This window comes from Bufo bufo, chromosome 10 (assembly GCF_905171765.1).
Source record: "Bufo bufo chromosome 10, aBufBuf1.1, whole genome shotgun sequence".
Classification (NCBI taxonomy): Eukaryota; Metazoa; Chordata; class Amphibia; order Anura; family Bufonidae; genus Bufo; species Bufo bufo.
Window position 1 is genome coordinate 20,702,047 of NC_053398.1, and position 20,312 is coordinate 20,722,358.

Below are 20,312 nucleotides of genomic sequence, written 5' to 3' on the forward strand. Positions count from 1 at the left end.
TGAAGGGGCACAATGGGGAAGATTACTGTGAAGGAGGCACAATGGGGATTATTACTGTGAAGGAGGCACAATGGGGATTATTACTGTGAAGGAGGCACAATGGGGATTATTACTGTGAAGGGGGCACAATGGGGATTATTACTATGAAGGGGGCACAATGGGGATTATTACTGTGAAGGGGACACAGATAGGGCATTACAACTGTGAAAGGGGCACAATGTGGGCATAACTACTGTGAGAGGGCACCTCTGTACAAAACTACTGTGAAGGTTGTTGAGGGCAATACTACTGTGAGAGGGTACAATTTTTTTTTTTAAGTATTGGGGGGGGGGGCAGTGCCAGAGAAAGGACCCGCCCCGGGTGCCAAACAACGTAGGCACGCCACTGAAGCAGATTACTATTTGCTCCCTGCTCCACCATTGAGCCGCCAGCGCTCCACAGCAGCAGCACGATGTCCTCACACATGGTCCTGCTGATCTGTGTAGGAGCGGGGCAGGCTGGGGAATCACCTCTGCTCCTCCTACACAGCAGCGCCATGTGTCACAGTATCCTGCTGCTGCTGCTGGGGAGCACAGATCATGGGAGGAGCCAGGTGATTGAGGCGAGGAGGATTTATTGTTTGTTTTTTTCACTTCCTGTGAAGGGGGCACACATCTTGGCGTATCCACCGTAAGAGAGCACATATCTTGGCATATCTACTGTGAGGGGGCACACATCTTGGCATATCAACTGTGAGGGGGCACATATTTGGGGATATCTACTGTGAAGGGGGCACATATCTTGGCATATGTACTGTGAGGGGGCACATATCTTGGAATATCTACTGTGAAGGGGGCACATATCTTGGCATATGTACTGTGAGGGGGCACATATCTTGGAATATCTACTGTGAGGGGGCACATATCTTGGCATATCTACTATGAAGGGGGCACATATCTTGGCATATTTACTATGAAGGAGGCACATATCTTGGCATATCTACTATGAAGGGGGCATATCTTGGCATATCTACTGTGAGGGGGCATATCTTGGCATATCTACTGTGAGGGGGCACATATCTGTGAGTAGACCTGAGGGACTGAAACACTGGGTAGAAAATAAAAGTAGGCACATAAGGACTGATTCCCATATATCCGCTCTGTAGCATGCTCTGTGTAAGGTATTTCATCTATAATACATGCAGTTTCATTGCTGCAAGCGCCGTGCAAAATGCCACAAGGGGGCCCACTGAGACTTTATCGCCCAAGGACCCACATGAACCTGGAGCCTGCCCTGGCTCGGCTCCCCCCACCCCCCTCTTGGCACGCCACTGTCTAAGCCTCTAGGGTTAAGTAAATTAAATGCCATAGGAGAACAACCAGCAGCCCAGTTACCACATGCAGGCCTTAGGTGCCCTCCATGGTTAATTTGTGTACTGTACATGTGTTAGTGCCCTAGAGAAAAGGTACTTTGAACTACTGTATGGATGTTTATTGACATTTGCCTGTATTGCTACTATGCAAAGCCATCAAATTCCTATTGTATTGCACTTTAAAGGGTTAACTTGCATGGTGATTTATGCAGCTATGTGCATTATTATGTGCATTTATACTGCTTTATATTGCTGAACTGCATTTTATGTTTATAAATTATTGTAATATATGTTGTTGCACTGCACAGTGGAACGGGTTCACACACAGTCAGCTAATACTGTGGGGCTTTCTTCCTATGCACTAAAAAGCTAGTAATCTTCCACAGTTACTATAAGAGAATATGCAGAGCAAAGTTTTGGAGGGAAAAAAAACACACACAGTGACCATTTGTCTAGACCAGGGATGGGCAAACTGCGGCTCTCCAGCTGTTGTAAAACTACAACTCCCAGTATACCCAGTCTGCCTACAGCTGGGCATGATGGGATTTGTAGTTTTACAACAGCTGGAGAGCCCCAGTTTGCCCATCCCTGGTCTAGACTGTTGTTTATGTCTGAAAACTGCTTAGTCATGCTCATTGACTTGTATTAAGGCTCAGTACAAGTCTATGGCAGACTGAAATTGCAACAATGTTGCTGTTAGGCTGTGCTTCTCCACCCCACCCCATTAGAAGGTTCTAGTTCATTTGGAAACTGTATATAAGGAGAGCAGTCAGAACCCCTAGTTGTCTACAGATAGGGACTACAGTTTAGTACAAGAGACTCTGCCAGACTGCACGAGTGACCATAAGAAGATGCCGATACGGGGATACTGAGCCACAGACCCTGGGTCACCAGGCCTTTGGGCAGGACAGCTAGCTCAGGCCTTTCGTCAGCACAGAACCTTCTTCTGCCAGGGAGGAGACTGGGGAAGCCAGCTCGGTGCACTGCCTGTATTGCTTTGCACTTGAGTTCCTCCAGTAAAGAAGCACACTGTTTTACTGCACTGACTCTCTGGAATTATTTCCCATTGGGGTGCACTATGCCTTACCATCCCTTTCAGAGAGCAGCAATATGTGGTTAGACCCCAACGGTGTCCGGGGGACCCAGTGTAGTGTTGGGGTCACCCCAAGCCTGGTACCTTCTACACCTTACGTAGACTATAAAGCTTGGTTGAGCAACCCCAGTCTTCAAATGCGATACAGTGGTACATTGCAGACCGGTGCCATGTGGACCCTGCTTGAGCAGCTTTTTAGTTCAGCACCAGACAATCGGGTTATAGTGCTGGAGGAGACGGTGAGTACTCGGAGGGCAGGAGCCACTGAGTGATACCCAGCTCACCCTATTTTGTTGCTGCCACCCCTTGAACCTTGGTGCTTTTTTTCTAGTGTAATGTAGCTGTATAAATAGCACAGTGTCTCAGTGGTTAGCACCTCAACCTTGCTACCATGGGGTCCTCAGTTGCATCTGATCGGGTCCATTGGATTAAATCTGCTTGTTCTCTATGTGCTTGTGCTGGTTTCCTCCAGGTTCGCCAGCATTTTAGACAATACGATTGTGAGACAGGGACCAGTAAAAGTAATGTAATCTGTGTCCATTGGAGCACAATATGATGCTAGTATGCAAATAAACTAGAATTGTAATATCTCCACCTGGTGGTCATAAGTAGTACTGCAGATTTTTATTTCAAAGTTTATTTTGGGAAGGGAAAAGGTTTTGGGGGTCTGCACCTTGGTGGATTATATATACCTCAAATATAAAATATAATACTCATTTAAAGGGGACCTGTCACACTTGCAGTGCCTCACAGCTGAAGTCATATTGTCTCCAAAGATGTGTTTTGCCATTTCACCAGATGCCCAAGTTTCCAGAAAACAATTTTACTCTCCCCTTGCTGGGGTGTGCAAATGTGCAGCTTACGCTGGGTTCACACATGAGCGTACTGGATGGAGCGCTCTGTATGCGCGATTCTATGGGCGTCTCACATATGCGGCTCCTGTGCAAGCGAACGCCCATTGTCGTGCGTTCCCGGAAGTCTATGTACGGGAACGCGCGACACTACGCCCCGAAGAAGCTCCTGTACTTCTTGGTGCGTAGGGCGTTTTACAGCGCGTTCGTACGCGCTGTAAAACGCTCAGATGAGAACCATTCCCATAGTGAATCATTGGTTCTTGCCTGTTGAGCGTTTTACAGCGCGTAGGAACGCGCTGTAAAACGCTCAGGTGTGAACCCAGCCTTAAAGTCAAGGGGTCAAAGGCCTTGATGCTTCAATTCATGCTTGCCGCACCCCCTTCCTGCCTCTGACGATGGATGTCTTTTATTCTTCAGATTCCATGTGCCTGAGATCCTGCGCATGCAACGTCCTCTATGCTTTTTGGCCCCTACACAGTAAGTCCAGCTGCAGTGTACTTGGCTTCAGAGGCTCAATGCGCAGGCAACCACGGGGCACCCCAGCAGGGCCGGTACAAGGCAGGGGCCGAAGGAGCGGGTGCCCTGGGCGCTACCATTTGCGGACAGGAGGGGGGCGCAGGTGAAGTGCCAGCAGTGTACAGCTTCACTGTACCACATTAGCCAAGCGCCACTTGCTGTGCTTGCTGTGCTGAGTGCGCTCCTGCACCCGCCTACACCGTCCACACCAGCCATGTCAGCGCTGCTCCTTCTCTCCCCCTATGAATTTTGTGCCGACTGCGCTCCTGGCTCGGGCTCCCTTTCCTCCTCTGCGTTTCCTCGCCCCCCCCCCCCCCCCCCATGGAGGATTCATTTGGTTGATACCACCGGCGTGCGCCGTGTGACGTCACGCGGCTCACGCCGGAGGCGAGGTGTGAGGTGAGAGAGGGAGGACTCGCGCAGCCTACAGGGAGCTGTGTCGGCGCGTGAAGAACAAGCCACGAGGAGCCTGCCTTCACTAGCTGCTACTCACACACAGACTGTAAAAAGTAAGAAAATAATGTAATACAAATAACAAACTAATTTTTTTCTTAAAAACGGGGGGGGGGGGCGCAGTTTGCCATCTTCGCCCTGGGCACCAAATGGCCTTGTCCCAGCCCTGCACCCCAGGGAACATTCTCGCCCTCCTGGTCCTGTGAATGATGTTGATGAGTGAGAATGTTCTCTGGCTCACTCACTGGAGTCCACGCCTGCACATCATTACGCAGGAGCCGAAAAGGACGGCGCATGCGCGGGATCTCAGGGACTTCACATCTGGAGAAAACAAAAGGTATCCATCAATGGTAAAGAGGCAGGAAGGGGGCGCGGCAAGGTTGAATTAAAGCCTCAAGGCCGCTGCCCACTTGACTTCAAGCTGCACATTTGCATACACCGAGCGAGGGGGGGAAAAAGTTGTTTTTTGTTGAACTTGGCCATCTGGTAAAATAGCGAAGGACACGATTGGAGACCAGATGACTTCAGAGGTACTGCAGGCTGATGGGGGGCTTTATGATGGTGTCCCTTTAAAGAATACAGGTGTACTTTATGTTTTATACCCAGTATACATTGCAATTTTAATTACAATAGCTAAACTTAAAGGGGTTGTCCCACGAATAATAGTTCTCAAACCAGCATCTGCATCTGAATACTTTTGTAATTGCACGTAATAAAAAATGTATTATAGCTTCTATGAAGTCTATCTGTATAGCGCCACCTGCTGTCTGCGCTGTTTCCAATTTCTTTGTCCTGCTCACAGAAGCACATGCTCAGTTCTGTCCTGCAACTGTCACAAGCTGCAGCAGACAGGTCACGCCCTCTGAGAAAGGACACACCCCTAAGGTGCCAGCTTGAAATAAATCTAGCAGAACAATTGGAGCAAATGAATGGGCAGATCTTTGGATCCATGTGAGGTCCAGGGCCGGTTCTAGCTTTGTTAGGAAGAGACTGTCATGTACTAGACTATATGATTTTGATATTTTTACATTAATCGCGGGATAACCCGTTTAAGAAAAAATGATGGTCCGATGCGGCATTTAGCTGATATAACACATATCTTTATTTATTTTTTAAGGGGTAACAAAAAATAATTTAAAGAGAACGTTCTGACAGCTCTCTATATCCGCGCCGCCATCCCGTCCAGTAAGCGTCACATACACTTTGCATTGCATTACATTGCACACTTTCCCTGTTGATGGGACATTTGAAGTCTACAGTCCAGCCGTCCAGGCTCCAAGTCCACGCTTTGGCGTCTCGTTGCGATAACGTTGTCTTGTTTTTCAGCGTCAGTCTCATGCATGTAATGGATACTGTTCAGTTTAGAACTATACATAGCAATATAAACTCTGTCAGAAGTTATACAAAGATTACCCATGGATACAGAAAAATAATATCTTCAACGACCTGATAGAAAATGAATGGAAAAGTACCGGACGTCGCTTAAAGTGCACACAAATATATCATCACTCAAAATCATCTGTCCTGGCGGCGACATAGCGGACGCCAGGCATGCCCTGGATGGTGCCAACCCACTTAGTAGGCAACCTCATGGAGACTGTGACTGCCTATTGACCCCACTACTATGTGCAAGTGACAGGCACGCTGCTTAAAGGGACACTAAATCTAAAGTACAAAGCTTATAAAAATATAGCTTATCATTAAAGCTGCATGAAGTATGTAGAGTTATGTATGTAGATGTCTCCTCATGTTCTTAGACCTGGAGATATGGGAGATAAAGTACTGATCCTGGGGGCAGACATTTTTCTGGACTTCCTGTCAGTCAGCTCCATGACATCCTTTGCTCAGCCCAAAATGTCTCTTTATGTTGAGCAATAGATTGGTGTCAACTGCACAGCACCTGGAGATAAGACGGACTTTAACTTTAGTGTCCCTTTAAGACCCTCATGGACAGTTTTATAAAACAGATTCCACCTCACCTGCCCTTGGCAGCTTGTAGTGACTATGACCTGCCACAAGGTGGTACACTAACTGCTCACCCTGTGTAACTGGATAGGGTAGACCAGGGATGCTCAACCTGTGCCCCTCCAGCTGTTGTAAAACTACAACGCCCATCATGCCCTGCTGTAGGCTGTCCGGGCATTCTGGGAGTTGTAGTTTTCAAACAGCTGCAGGGCCACCGCAGGTTGGGCATCCCTGGAGTATACTGTATGATAATGGTGAGGTTTTCCAGGATTATGGTCCTTTTTAACTAGCTCCGGAGCGTGTGGTACCTAATGGAAAAATCATTCTTCCCGCTACTCCGATCCGGCGCCCTGGCTGCATTCAGCAATCTTCTGGTCCCTGCCATGTTAACTTCCAGCTTGACTATGGACAAGGTCACGTGCATAGCTGTAGCCAATGACTGCCTACAGCGATGATGTGTCCCCAAGTGGCACCTTGCTGCTGGGCCACGTGCCATTCAAGAAGACATCACTGCTGTGGCCAGTCATTGGCTGCATCAATGCACGTGACCCTGTATATACCCAAGGTGGAAGTTCACAGGCTGGGGGCAAGAAGATTGTCAAAAGGGCTGTTGTGGAACAGGTACAAATGTTTTTTTTTAATTACCGTAGGTAACACACATTCTGGGGGCTAGCCATAATCCTGGAAAACCCCCTTTAAAGGGGTTTTCCAAGACTTTTTTACTGATGAGCTATCCCCTGGATAGGCCATCAGTATCTGATCGGAGGGGGTCTGACACCTGGGACCTCCCCTGATCAGCTGTTTAAGACATCGGAGCTTGCAATAGCGCCCCTAGACCATGTGACATCACCTTCATCGGTCACATGGCACAGGCAAAACTCCTTTAGAACACAGGACAGGTCGCATAGCTTTTCCACTGCCAACTGACCATCCTTAGTCTTCCTAGAAGGCCCCATGGCACAGAAGGGTTTACTGCCATTTGTTGGGATCATGCAGAAATAGAAATATCATATAAGTAACAATCTGTAAAATAATTACTGAAAGTTCATCTTTGTGCTCACAAATTTTACTGGTGCCATTTGAAATGTCACTTGAAGTGGCATTGACATCTAGTAATGGCAATGTCTTCTTGTCTTGGTGTATCATCAAGGTACCCTAGTCTAGGTTGGGTGGCATAAATATGGAATCGTAATATATGCATTTAAGCAGCCATGCTCAACCTGCGGCCCTCCAGCTGTTGTAAAACTACAACTCCCACAATGCCCTGCTGTAGGCTGTTAGGGCATGCTGGGAGTTGTAGTTTTGCAACAGCTGGAGGGCCGCAGGTTGAGCATGCCTGTATTAAAGGGGTTGGCCCATCTGGGACATTGATGATATCACATAGGTGTAGGTCCCACCTCTGGAAACCACTCGTATCTCCAGAACGGGGCCCCGAAGTAAAGTACAGCGCATGCGCAGCGTGCTCTCCATTCATCATTATAGGAGTTCCAAAAATAGTTCCCATAGCATTGAATGGAAAGTGCATGCATCACCACTCGTCCATTCACCGCCATGGGACTGACGTGAATAGCCAACCCAGCTCTTGGCTGTTTTCGGAACTCCCATAGCAGTGAACAGAACATAGGTGTGAACATGCAACAAGCTCTGGACACAGTTTTCGTACAAACAGATCAGGCCAACCCAAAGACTTATCTACAAGTAGTGGCGACTCATGGACAGTAACATTATATCTCTAGAACAGGGCAAGGATCATTGAAGATTGAAGCTACCAGATGTTACACCAAGGGTTTGAGTAATAGTGGCCTTCAAAAATGAGCAGATAAAATGGTCCGAAGGGAGATTCTTGGTAAGGCTACAGCTGTAAAACAGTTTGTGAGAAACCAGTAATCAATATTCTGTCTATATCTAGGAGAACATTAAGAAGCCACCCCGGCAGATTAGTGCTCCGCAGGATTGAGGCAGCATATACACGTGGAATCTTTGCAAAAAAACAAAACAAGAAGAAACGTTTTGAGCAGCTGTATAATAAATTTGAATAGATACCCAGGCAGCAGGACCCAAGGTTGAGTGTGGTTCTTTATGATATGAATTCCATTGACTCAAAGGTGTCCATCATAGATGGACTTGAGAAGACTGCTGCTCCACTTTTTACTAATCCTTCAAAACAGGACTTGTTTCTTAAAACCATGTTGACTACATTTGACTTATGTACTTGCAATCTTCCTGGCCAAATCAGGGCTTCCAAGAATGTCTGAGGATGTTTTTGTAGCCCAGGGCATGCTCTTAAGTCTTTCAATATTGTCACATTTCTTCTATCCCCCAGCCATGGTTCATTTTTGAAGCCTATCTGGCCATGCCGATTTTCTTGTACTGACACATGAGCAGATGTTTGAATGTCTTTTTAAAGGTGGCGTTACACAACGCATAACATGCTGGGTTTATTGTACTGTTCACATAGCAGAGCCAGTAGCCTATATACCACACAGTTTCAGGGATACACGTTTCGCAGAAAGTGTTTATGAGAACCATGACGTTGTAAGGCGTCCAGGTGAGAATGAAAGCCAGCAGTATAGCAAAGATGGTCCTGGTGACTTTCTTCTCCCTAGCAGCCATCTGTCTTTTTTTCCTCACTTGATTGCGAGCTATACTGGCAAATTTCCTTGCTACATTGGCTGGACGAGTGTTGGGCAGGGTTGAGTCTTTGTGTAGAGGTATTGAACATTCGGGGACAATCTCAATAGCTGTCACACATTCATTGCCCGTCTGCTTGGTCACAATTTTTATTTTGGACCACTTCGAAGCTGCACCAACCCTTGGATGCAATTGTTGCAAGCTTTGAGTGGGAGCCAAGACGACACCAGAAGATGGATCATTCACTTGCTTCTCCTGAGGGTTGTTGATCATGCTAGCCGAACTTGATTCATTTGAGGTCTCTTTGTCTTCCACCGATTGAAGGTTGGTCAATGACTTCTCAAGTTTGCCATTTTTCACCCCATTTTCCCCTTCCATCTTTCCTTCCAGCGACTCGGATTTTGGAAGGTTCTTTGTCTGCTTGATTAGAGGGCTCTTCATAGAGCTTATCGGTTTGCTCTTCTTCTCTGGCTTGGTCTCCGGGCAATGCCTGCGGACTCTGCTTCTGCTGGCCAGCGAAATGTGAATATAGAGAATGGTCATGATAATCACAGGAAGATAGAAGGCAGCGATGGCTGTCCCAAAAGTAACTGCAGGGTTGGAGAGAAACTGAATGTAGCATGCCCCGTCTTCCACTGTCCTCTCACCCACAATGAACTGCCAAAACAGGATGGCTGGTGCCCAGAGTGCAAAGGAAAGAAGCCAGGCTGCCGCAATCATCAACCCTGCCATCTTGGTGGTTCTTCGAGCTGGATAGGTCAAGGGTTTGGTAACGCAGAAATATCGATCAAAGCTGATGATAAGAAGGTTCATGACTGAGGCATTACTGACCACATAGTCCAAAGCCAACCACAGGTCGCACACAATGGGTCCGAGTGGCCAGTAGCCCTTTATAATGTAGACTGAGTATAGATTCATGGAGAATGCACCAATGATGAGGTCGGCGCAGGCCAGGCTAAAGAGAAAATAATTGTTGACTGTCTGTAACTGGCGGTTCACCTTGATGGAGAGCATCACCAAGATGTTGCCCACGACGGTGACCAAGCTGAGAGAACCCGTCACTGTGGCAATGAAGATCATCTCCATTGTCTGATACTTGCTTGTAACCTCTCCAGTGTTATTGGGGGGTTGGGCGGGAAGATTTGTTGAATTGTCCCAGGTGTCGTTCTCCATTCTGACTGGCCAACGAGGAGCAGATAAGTTGTAGAAAAGCTCTATGGGAAGAAGTGGGGAAAAAAAAGAGAGAAAAGTTGAAATAAATTGTCAGAAATATCGCTACCAAGAGAATTCTACTCAAAGACATGGAGCGTACTGTCAGCAGACTCAATTAGGAGAAGGCCCGACATGTTTCATGGTCCTTGGATAATGGCTTTCAAAGATGATGACAACGAGCTCCTTGGGTCATTGTTATTAGTTAATTAGTGTGTCATTTTAATGAGCGCCACAGTTACTTTAGTCCCAAACCGCAGAAGCCGAGCTATTTCTGTACAAAGCGGCTGCAAGTTGTGAATGCTGGGAACGCTTCCATCTAAGCTGGCGTTAAATTCATGGACTTTTTGAAACTCTCCGGTGGTTTCACACTTCTGTCCATTCGTTCTTTAGAGCAATTTACGCTTAGAGGTACACAGGAGACGTCCAACAATGCCGTCTTATAGAGTGACTGAGGCCGTTTTCACAGTCAGTATTTAGTCAGTGTTAGATCAGTGATTGTGAACCTAACCCGGGAATGGAGCCTCCAAAAAGATAAGGTATAATGGAAAGAATTGCACACGTTCTGTGTTTTGACCCATGCTTGGCTTCAGCTCAGAAATCACTGACCAAACACTGACTGTGTAAAAGCGGCCTTAGGCTGGGTTCACACTGCATTTTACCTATTTGCTGGTTTTTCCCATGGGGCCTGCCTGAAAACGCCATTCAAATGTATACTGTGACTGGTCTATCCACTGTAATGGAGCAATCTCCAAACTTTCCCTGGATGGCAGAGGTTGGATTTTAACATATTAAGGGCTCATGCACACAAACGTATTTTCTTTTCGTGTCCGTTCCGTTTTTTTGTGGACTGTATGCGGAACCATTCATTTCAATGAATCCGCAAAAAAAAAACGGAAGTTACTCCGTGTGCATTCTGTTTCCGTATGACCGCATGTCCGTTCCGCAAAAAAATAGAACATGTCCTATTATTGTCTGCATTACGGACAAGGATAGGACTGTTCTATTATGGGCCAGCTGTTCTGTTCTGCAAAATACGGAATGCACGCGGACGTCATCCGTACTTTTTGCGGATATGTTTTCTGCGGACCGCAAGTTACATACGGTCGTGTGCATGAGCCCTTACCCTTTCTTCCCATGGGAGAAAAGTTACTGCCGGAGTTGTTCATTCCTTTCAGCTGCTTGGAACAAACATGGATGCTCAGCTGAATACGGCCTCTTTCACATGAGCGATTCAGTTTATGTCAGGATCTGTTCAGGAAAAAACTGATGGTTTTACATGCAAGTTTTAGTCAGTTTTGTCTGCGATTGAGTTCAGTGTTTCAGTTTTTTCCTCAGTTTTTGGTGCGTTTTTTACACGTGAAGAATAACAATCTACATCTCCTAGCAACCATCAGTGAAAAACCTTTGCATCCAGATGCCTTCCGTTTTTCACACAAGCCCTATTCACTTCAATGGAACCAGACCTGTGTGAAAAACGCAGAATATGGAACGTGCTGCGTTCTATATTCTGTGTCGGCAGTGGATCCAGAAGAGAGAAGCATAAGTCCTTACTTTATACTTCTCATTCCTTTTAGCTTTGCTTTTGGCTTTGGCTTAAAAACCGGCAGTATTTTTCTAAACAAAAAGCTGTGTAAAAGCACTAACTTAGCTGGGGCTCTGTGTATTTGCACCGTATGCCTGAAACCATTTATGAGATCTGTTGTTGCAGTCCTTGTGGGTCATGGGCCTTAGCACCAACAGTTCTATAGGTAAGTCAAGTACAGCAAAGTGCAGTTTACTAACTTGCCAGGAGATGGCAGCATGATACCATTAATATAGTATATATTTTTTTAATGAACCTTTTTCGATGGATTTATCGCTGATCTTTCCAAATTACGTCCCTTCTATATGCTCGCTAGACTTGCTAGACTAAACCGTAACATTTTTATTTCCAGGGATTCAAGGAACGCACGCCGCGTGGCGACTCCTGCCCATTCAATAGGATATCACATTCCCTAGACTTCATTTAAAGTGACAACCCGCCAAATGTATAAGGTCGTACTGCACAATCTGAACCTCCGGTTGGTTTAAACTATGAAGGAAGCCCTGAGCATAAGTCCCCATGCACATGACCGTATCCGTTTTGCGGTCTTTAAATCTCGCATCCACAAAAAACGGATAACCGCTGGGTGTATTCCACATTTTCCTATACCTCACGTCCCGCCCTGTTTTAAATATGCCTATTTTTGTCCGCAAAATGGACAAGTATAGGATTTTCTTTTTTTTTTTTTGTAGGATGGCGGAAAGGACATACGGATGCAGACAGTACACATTATTTAATGGGGAATACAAGTATTTACTGAGAGGCTGGAGAGCCGCCAGATCCTCTTGAAAGGCTATGGGAACCTTTTTTTAAATGAAAGAGATATTGAATTGTTTTGTGTTTTTTTTTTTTTCTAATTAAAAAACATTCTATCGTTAATGCACTACGATGCAGGCTGCTCGAACACCATCATGTTCTCACCCCGTCCGACAAGCTTTAATTAATGGAGCACAGTGCACATTACACAGGGCTTTACGTAATGGGGGCAAATGATTGAATTTAAATTTAAATTACTGCTAAAAGCAATAGTAAAAACATTTAATAAACCAGTCTATAACATTTAATAAAAAATAACTTGCCAAAAACGTGTGAAATATGGTAGAACTGTTTATCTTCCGAAAGCAAATACAGAATAGTAAACTCCTTGATCAATTAAAACACAGGTCGGACATTTCATACATCATTGCTGACTGATTCAGTCTTGAGCTAAAACAGTCTGGGGGGCGCTGTTGCATTATTGTCTATGAAAAGTAGTTGCTAATAGGAGTGGTCAAAAGTGGTATTGCATGTGTTTATTTTTTTTCCTAAGGGGGTCAATCAGCAAAATGTACTCTAAGTAAAGGATCCGATCATAACCAGCTCGTTCAAGCTTGCATTTACATGCAGCAACCATCCTGTCTGTATGGGGATGAACAATTGCTACTATAATCATGGTAGTAGCCCGGGGATTAAATCTCCTTCTGCTTGTCTCCAGTCAGCAGACTAGATGTGCTGTTTATGGCAGTCTGTATTACAGAAATGGAGGATGCACTGAGGCTGTATACCTACCCACTTATTGTAGGAACTACATTTTGCTTGTAATTTGGAGCACCCCAGATGCTCTGAGACTAACCGACCTGGATCAGAGGGAAGTAACACCACACACTCCCCTTGTAGAAGTGAATAATTCTCATCATCTTGGGTTGCAGGGTTTGAGACGCTCTACAATTTTTTTAAAATCCTTTTGTGCATGATCTTTTCTCATCAGAGGCTCAGCCAGCTTCTCTATCCCTTCACCATACTTTACACTGCAGCCTTGCCTGTTTATATTGGCTGCTGTGTATAAGCGCATGTTCTTTACTGTGCAGATTCCATCACGATATACAGACAACAATAATTAAAAACTCTAACCAGTGATGAAACATTTATCAGGCATTTGCAGGTCATCATCTTAGGGAAATGAGTTGCAATAAGGGGGGAGTTTAGATTTAAAGGGGTTGTCCCATAGCCACAGGGTAGGGGATATGAGTCTGATTGGTGGGTGTTGATCGTTGGGACCCCCACCGATCAAGAGAATGGGGTTCAGTGTCTCCTCCATTTATCCTGGAGACTGCTGAGAAGCCGAGAACACTGATGCTCCATTCATATGTGGGGGACACAGGACCCCTGTTCTCCTGATCGGTCTTCATCCCAGCATTTGGACCCCCAGTGATCAGACAGGATAGGGGGCAAGTTAAAAAATTGGAACAATCCCTTTCCCATCCTAAAAGGGATGTCACATCTCAGACACTGGTGGCATACACCACCGATGTCAGATAGGTGCAGAGCCCACCTCTATTACCCACTACTATCTCCACCACAAGGAAGAGTGCACTGCGCATGTGCTGCATGCTCTCCATTCACTTCTATGGCAGTGAATGGAGAGGCGGCTGTGCATGCGCAGTGCATTCTCCATTCACCGCTATGTTCCAAAAATGGCTGAGCATGCTCCCATAGAAGTGAATGGACAGCACGCCGCGTCTGCGCGGTGAACTCTCCTTTGTTCTGAAGACAGGTGCGGGTCCCACCTCGAAAAGGGATGTCCCCTGACCCATCCAGACAGCCGCTGGCTTCCAAGTTTAGGCCGCTATTAAATGCAGTGGTGAGGAGGGTTAGAAAAACAGAGTAGCATAGCCCGCCCGGCTGTTCCCTTAATCCAGGCCACCCTTATAGCAGCCACCTGGATGGGTCAGGGAACCTCTACTTCTAAAACAGGTGGCGGGACCAGCACCTACAGCATATCTTGCAGCCATGAATATCTAAGATGGGATACCCCTTTAAAGAGAACCTTTCACCGCTCCTGACCTGTCTATTTTAATAGCTTCAAGCATTCCCCATGTAATAACAATTCTGGAGCCTCTATTCTTATGTCTGTATGTTGTGCCATTTCTTTATTATTTGCACTACAAGTTATGAATGAATTGCTATTAGCCTTCAGCAAGGGTACAGAGGGGTGTAACCAGTTTGGGGGGGGGGGGTGTACCTGCACAGACTGAAAATGGCAGCACTGATTGGATAGAGTCAGTCTGTGCAGGTACACACCCCCAACTGGTTACACCCCTCTGTACCCTTACTGAAGGCTAGTAGCAATTCATTCATAACTTGTAGTGCAAATAATAAATGAATGGTACACCATACAGACATAAGAATAGAGGCTCCAGAAATACATAGGGAATGCATTAAGCTATTAAAACAGACATGTCAGGAGCGGTGAAAGGTTCTCTTTAAGTGACATTTATAGGAGGCAGTCAAGAATGATACCTTTGCATTTTTAGGGCTCTTTCACACCTGCGTTCTTGTCTTCCGGCATAGAGTTCCGTCGTCGGGGCTCTATGCCGGAAGAATCCTGATCAGGATTATCCTAATGCATTCTGAATGGAGAGTAATCCGTTCAGGATGCATCAGGATGTCTTCAGTTCCGGACCGGAACGTTTTTTGGCCGGAGAAAATACCGCAGCATGCTGCGCTTTTTGCTCCGGCCAAAAATCCAGAACACTTGCCGCAATGCCGGATCCGGAATTAATGCCCATTGAAAGGCATTGATCCGGATCCGGCCTTAAGCTAAACGTCGTTTCGGCGCATTGCCGGAGCCGACATTTAGCTTTTTCTGAATGGTTACCATGGCTGCCGGGACGCTAAAGTCCTGGCAGCCATGGTAAAGTGTAGCGGGGAGCGGGGGAGCAGCATACTTACCGTCCGTGCGGCTCCCCGGGCGCTCCAGTGACGTCAGGGCGCCCCAAGCGCATGGATCATGTGATCGCATTGGACACGTCATCCAAGCGCATGGGGCGGTCTGACGTCACTCTGGAGCGCCCCAGGAGCCGCACGGACTGTAAGTATACCGCTCCCCCGCTCCCCGCTCCTACTATGGCAACCAGGACTTAAATAGCGTCCTGGGTGCCATAGTAACACTGAACGCATTTGGAAGACGGTTCCGTCTTCAAATGCTTTCAGTACACTTGCGTTTTTCCGGATCCGGAGTGTAATTCCGGCAAGTGGAGTACATGCCGGATCCGGACAACGCAAGTGTGAAAGAGCCCTTAGACAGTTTTTATAATATTTTCTGCTGTTTTCCATGCAATCCATAATCGAGTTGTTGACGTTTGGGTGATGTAACGAGTTAATACCCCACGCACGCCAGTAACTGCAGCCTGCCCGTCCCTGGTGATACTTGACGGCCGATGAACTTTAAGAAAGATTATATGGTTTGGAAGCATCAAAAGATAATTGTGGCAAGTAGCAGTTATATGGCTTTCAGGCGCTGATATAGCATTCATCCCACTCATGGGCAGCCGGATTATGTCAGCCGCAGCTGATGACTTCAACCAAACACTCCTTCTACCTCTGTATATTAAAGTATAACTGTCGTATTATAATTTTTTTTAGAGTATTGGATTGTGGGGATTAATATCTCCTTGGTGGCCCTATTTCAACTTTTCACTGTGTATTCAATTACCCCTTAATTTCACATTTTTGTTCCCTGTACTGCCTACTTTTACCTGGGCTTAAAATAGGGTAGCTAGGCATGGTCCAGATAGACGGAGCACGCAGCGTGCAGGGTCAGATTACTGACAGCCAGGGACTGTAAGTAAAGGATTAAAGCCAGGTCCTCCCCAGCAGCTGATAACAGTGCCTGCGCTGTGTGCACTTCTCCCTGTCCCTGCGCTTGGCAGACGCTCCCTCACTCAGCAGAGCTGGAGAATGCAGAGTTGGAGCAGCGCACACCAGGGAAGGGAGATCTGCCGTCTGCTCAGTGTATAAATGAAAGCAACATGTGGTAAGAGAACCCCTTTGTGCTGCAGGAGATTAACCCTTTAGGGGGGAGGGCTCTGGTTACTGACACTTTTGGGGGCTATTGTTACTGGCTAGTGAGGGCAGGCGGGATTAGCCTCAGGGGGAGGGGAGAGCAGTGGCGGCCATCTTAACTGAATAGTGAAATTGCAGTTTTCTGCAGACTGGTTGCTAAGGGCTGAATCTTATTAAATATGGGGTAAGTCAGTCTAATAGTAACTGATTCTGGAATATCATGTTATTAGTAACTACATATATGAAAATTGAAATTCGGGTCTAAATGTGACAGTTATCCTTTAAAGAAGGCTGTCCATGAAATCATGCTGAAGAACTATGCACTGTGTAGTCACTCTGTTATCACTCTTGGAAATGTATGAATAAATCGACAGGTGCCACCATGCGGCTTGTCAGTGGAACTTGTCCAGTCGGTGCTGGCAGAACTCTACTGGCATCGGGTACGGTAAAACAGAGTTTCAAATGTATTCATACATTGCCTGGAGGAATAACAGGAACAGAACATAAGGAAGATGCAGAAGGCGTACATGAGTTTGATAAAATAACCTACACAAATCCTTATCTTACTAGATTATGTCCCCACCCCTGCATCGAAATCACAGGTTGTCTACTGATCGTTGTGGACCCTCATGGTTTTGGTGTGCTCATTAACCCCTTCCCTGCCTTTGACCACCATTGATGTGTTCATTATAACCTTCATTTCCCTTGACCACCAGAGACATGCCCAAGAACCCTTTCATTGATCCAGACCCCCCCCCCCCCCCAGTGACATGACCCTTAAAGGGGTTATCCCATCATAATGATCACTGTTAAATCTGTTAATGATTTGACAGTGATCATTTTTGTAAATATACTTTATTAACAAATTCCCACCGATTAGGAGAAAATTCATCCCCACTTACCTTATTGTTGTGACTCGGTCTCCCCTGGTTACGACCACCGCTCTTCCGCAAAATCCCGATGGTCGCGCTTGCCCAGAAGACTTCTTCTTTTCTCCCGGCCGGGCCACTCGCTGTCCTGAACGCGCACGCTGCCGCGCATGCGCGACGGTGACTTCTTCCCGGCCAGAATAGTACAGAGCTGCGAACGCGCACGCCGGCTCTGTACTATACTGGCCAGAAATAAGTCACATTGCGCATGCGCGGCAGCGTGCGCGTTCAGTCCAGCGCGCGGCCCGGCCGGGAGAAGACTTCAATCAAGATGAAGCCCGCCCCCAGCCAGAATCCAGGAAGTGAACGCGCGGTGGCAGCAGGTAAGTATGAAACTGCTAAGTGGGATAACCCCTTTAACCTCTTAATCATCCCTCTCATACTGGCTTGGTTGGAGAGAGAATGGTTGACATGAGATCTAACACCTAATCTAATGTATGCTATCTATTTATCACCTAATCTTATATACACTATCTGTTCACTGTATGGCAGTATAAAATGTGTTGTCCCTCTATGACCTCAAGTAAAATAAAAAGCTGCATTTATGCCATGTTTGTTTTTTGGTTTTTTTCTATGAGCTCTTGATCTGCATTGCTATTTGAAGCTATGGAATCCGTTGCCTTGATCTGCGATATAACCTTGACACGTCAGGATCCCGTCGCTGTGTTATAAATAAACTCTTAAAAAAAGAGGGCTGCTCTGATTCAGGGAGCGCTTCGACGTTAAAGTGGTAATGATACGACGAGGATGAGAACGCATGCAGATTCGCTTAAGTATTTTGTCTCTGTAAGTGAAATAAAACTTTAATCTGCTGATTGCATAAAGCTTTTAAGCAGCCACTCCGATGCCCCAAAACCAAGTCGTAGTCAGGGACATTAAGGGTATTCTAGCTGGTGACTGGCTCTAGGGACATCAGACATCAACCGTAGAGGTTGTATCAGCACCGCCGACAGAACAGCCTGTAATCACACACTAAAAACTCAGAAAGAACTCCGGAAACATGTTCCAGGGACATTTTAAAGAAAAAAAAAAATTAACACGGCTCGTAAATTATTAGTACATCTCAAAGATTCCTCAGCAGCAATGTCTTACTGTGATAATATATCCTAAATATAAACTTTCAATTTTGATTTAGGTTAGACATAATTTTTCCAAGTATAAATAATATTATTAACTGGTAAATTATATGGCTTTATTTTTTGCTGATAATATAGGAAAAATGAAGAGTTAAATCAGAATTTCATATATTGATTATCTCCCTGTTCTGTAAATTTCTGAATCACATACTCTTTGTAAGCACATGTTAGTAGTCTGCTATATCTGGAATAAGCTGAATATAGTCTACACATGCATGTATCTAGACAAAATACATTTCCAGGTTTCCTGCCTAAGAGCTACCATGATTGATTCTAGATATTATAACGTGGAGACATATAGGTTCTTGTCATAACAGTTGACATATTCTAATTGGAAAGCCCTCCCGTAAAGGTAACACCCAGGACTTTTTCTTATAAATTAAAGGACCTTCTGGAGAAATAGCAGAAGAGATATCCCTCATGCTCTGTCTGTGTGATTCTTTTCATGGCTGGTCATCATATGCTTTTACTCCTGGAGAAAATATAATAATTTGGAGGATCAGACAATTGGTTGGATTCTTTGTTCAAGGATCATATATATATATAAAAAAAAATGCTACCACAATATTTTGGGGGCTCGTCCGGGATCCCAACAGCTATTCCTCCCAACTTCCCCATACACATCTACTTTCAGTACGGCCAAAAATATCTGTGTACTCATTGGGGAGAGAGAGAACACTACTACCAGACGTTTCTGGCGGAGGTTTAAATCCCAGGAGAACAAAAAGATTGGGAGGAAATAATTCACTTTGTCTAATCTTTCTCTCCCTCTACGTCATCTGTCAGTAGAGTTGGGAGCTCCCTACAAGCATTAGACTTTCTGCCAAACCTGCCGCCACTTGATGAAAACTGGGCGGTACAAGAGAAGTTCTCATAACACCGCCCATTCATTGACATCACTTCCTGCTTTGCAGTTATTGGCTGAAGCTGCACCTCACTTCCTGCTTTTCCCACCCTCCTTACATAATACTAAGCACATTTTAGTGGCTTGCACTCACATGCAACATAAACTAGGAGAGATATTTAGAAAGGTATTTTTAGTGGTTCTTTTCCCTTTAATTCCTTGTAATGTAGTTGGTTAGTGGTACGTGGCTATGCTCCTTAGGTCTGAAGTAACTGTCCATACATACTGCACACTGAAAACCTTTAGGAGGCCAGGAATCTAGAAAACATCTAGCATGTAAAAAAGAAGTTAGCTCCATCTTGCAACTACCACCTCTTTGTATCATATGGGCTTTGGCGGCTGATAACGGCTTTTCTCTACGTGTTATCTTTTGTGTAAATCTTTTGTATTGTAGTTTAAAATTTTTACGCACCTAAACTGTGTTTAGCATATTTATTCCCCAGATCTCAGAATTCACAGAATACAAGGGATTATTTGAAAAGAAGTAGAAATGAAGAAGAGGTGGGAATGGGGCATAAGGGAGCTTAGTGGTAAGGCAGCTGCCAGAAATAATCAGAACGTATTACACGTTCAGAAGGAGTCCTGGTGACCTTTTCTGATGGCCGAAAGAGCAGTAATCCACTGGAGGTCCTAATGGTCCCCTTCCTTTGCTAAACTATCTAGGGAGCATATAGGTGCCTGCATATATTATATGAACCTTGGCTTAACCCGCCGATTTCAACAGGACAGGCTGCCCATCTAGTGTGTATAGGGGTGTCCAGATATGAAGGGAAAGAAGGACCGGCATGCTGGCTTTCAAATATACCGGATCCTATGTTCTCAAGGTAGATAGGCTGCCACCAGAAAGGTCTATAAAAGTGTC

At 45.6% G+C, this 20,312-nt stretch overlaps 1 protein-coding gene across 2 annotated transcripts in view; it reads right to left on the reverse strand.

The window, feature by feature from the left end:
• Nucleotides 1-7,602: 7,602 nt before the first annotated feature.
• CHRM4 (cholinergic receptor muscarinic 4) overlaps nucleotides 7,603-20,312 on the reverse strand; it is a 55,013-nt gene continuing 42,303 nt past the window's right edge. For both annotated transcript variants that reach the window (XM_040409158.1, XM_040409159.1), the window contains exon 2: nucleotides 7,603-10,077. In XM_040409158.1, the coding sequence (XP_040265092.1) occupies nucleotides 8,576-10,077 (1,502 nt within the window). In that variant the 3' untranslated portion in view covers nucleotides 7,603-8,575. The remainder of the gene's footprint in view (nucleotides 10,078-20,312) is intronic.